The following is a 1,728-nucleotide window of genomic DNA, read 5'->3' as shown; positions in this document are numbered from 1 at the left end:
TACAATCCGCCATTTTTGACCTATTGATTACTCAAAATCGAACTCAAAACCATCCTCCTGGTATTCGTATTCGCTGCTATCGCAGGTGACTTGAACATACTTGTTGCACCGCCAGTGATAATATTCCTCGGGTGTGAAGTTGCCCCACATCATGTCGCTGAAAACTTGCAGGGGTCTCGGGTTGCGTTCCTGGTTGCGAATGTTCACCAGCTTGTTAAGTTTTTCCCAGTTGCTGTGGTAGCTGTTCAGGGCTAGGTGCTCAAGATTGACACACTCGGCCACCATTTCGAGGAGCTGATACTCCCGGACGATCTCCCAGCCACTGAAGCTGATCACCTCCATTTGGTGGCAAGGCATGTGCTGGCGGTCCAGGAAGAAGTCGTTGTGGTACCAGTTCTCGCAGACCACTTTCCTCAGCTTGGGCAGTTCCAGCAGCAGACTGTTTTGCCAGCGTGCTGGCAACTGCACCACCTCGTTGTTCAGGGCAATCCTGGTGATCCTGTCGCTCTTGGCCATCACAATCTGCTGGAAGATGGTCTCCTGATCCGCATTCAGTTGCCGGGAGTCGTCGAACCGAACGGACAGGTTTTTTAATTTGGGCAGCTGAAGAACCTCGGAGAGCATACCCTCCACGGTGCTCAGATTGATTTTCAGCACCTCCAGATTGGGCAACTTGATGTCCGTGAGTCGGACGCAACTGTCGAACTGATCGGTGATGTCGAGGACCCGCAGCTGGGTCATGTTCAGGCAGATCTCCTGCACCCAGCGGCTGTCCAGTGGCACCGAGTGGTACAGGGAGTTGAAAACTAGCTCCTCCAGCTTTCTGAATCCGCGTATATACAATCCAGATAGGTTCATGCAGGTCATCAGGCGTTTCAGATTGGGCAGCATTACTGTGAGATCCCTAATGTCCTCATCAACCACTGTGTTGGGATTGCCCGCCAATATGCAAGTGTCCACCTTGGGAAATTTTGTGATGTTGATGTCACACAAATGTGTGATGTAGTCGTAGAACTCGGCAAAGGAGCCAACGCCATCTTCGTGGACATGCAGGTCGGTGAAGCTGTCAGCCATGTGCTCCATGAAGAACACATAGTCCTCGATGTCCAGGAGTCCCAGGAACGGGGTATTGGGTCCCACGATCAGGTGAAGCCTTCTCTGCCAGAACTTGAGGATCTGCGGCATAAACTGGGGATATGCCCTGGCCATCCTAACCTGATCGCTCAAGTTATCAATCTCCTCGAAGATCTGCTCAAAGAATATCATATGCAGGTTATCGATATAGTTCGGTTCATATTCCTCAATCGGTGGACAAGTATGTTGCTGGGCATCCAAAGCGCTCTTGTAAAACACTGTATTGTGCATTTGAGTCATGCTTGAACTTTCGTTTAATTTGTTCGTTGTTAAAGATGACGAAATCGATGCTTCCTTGAAGGCTGCTGTCGGTCGACTATACTGACAAAGTGCCGAACATACGTTTTTATACAAATTTAGGTAGCTGATTAGGGAGTGAGTCAGGTATTGGGAAAAGATGCACTTTGTCCTGATATTAGGCAACCATTTTCGCGGACTAATCCTTTGTGAACAGCTGCGCCAGCTTTTGTGGTAGTGGTTACCTGTGCTACCTGATCTGGAGGATCGTGCCGTGATTGCCGGTCCTCATAAATCGCCCCTCGTACTGCCAGCAATTTGTAAGTGTGTGTGTTGCAGAAAATCCCTATCTGTACA

The 1,728-nt window shown here is 49.5% G+C and overlaps 1 protein-coding gene across 1 annotated transcript; it reads right to left on the bottom strand.

Moving 5' to 3' along the window:
- LOC108136746 lies at nucleotides 1-1,374 on the bottom strand. The gene has a single exon (XM_017258089.2). The coding sequence runs from the start codon at nucleotides 1,372-1,374 to the stop codon at nucleotides 28-30; it is 1,347 nt and encodes a 448-aa protein (XP_017113578.1). The 3' UTR covers nucleotides 1-27.
- Between the last annotated feature and the right edge of the window lie 354 nt (nucleotides 1,375-1,728).

Source organism: Drosophila elegans, unplaced genomic scaffold, assembly GCF_018152505.1.
Source record: "Drosophila elegans isolate 14027-0461.03 unplaced genomic scaffold, ASM1815250v1 contig_476, whole genome shotgun sequence".
NCBI classification, from domain to species: Eukaryota; Metazoa; Arthropoda; class Insecta; order Diptera; family Drosophilidae; genus Drosophila; species Drosophila elegans.
Note: the sequence above shows the minus strand (reverse complement) of the source record. Positions and strands in the feature narration are given on the sequence as shown.

Bases quoted from the DNA above. Each gene is read 5' to 3' on its own strand.
- LOC108136746 (XM_017258089.2), bottom strand. From the start codon at position 1,374: ATGACTCAAATGCACAATACAGTGTTTTACAAGAGCGCTTTGGATGCC.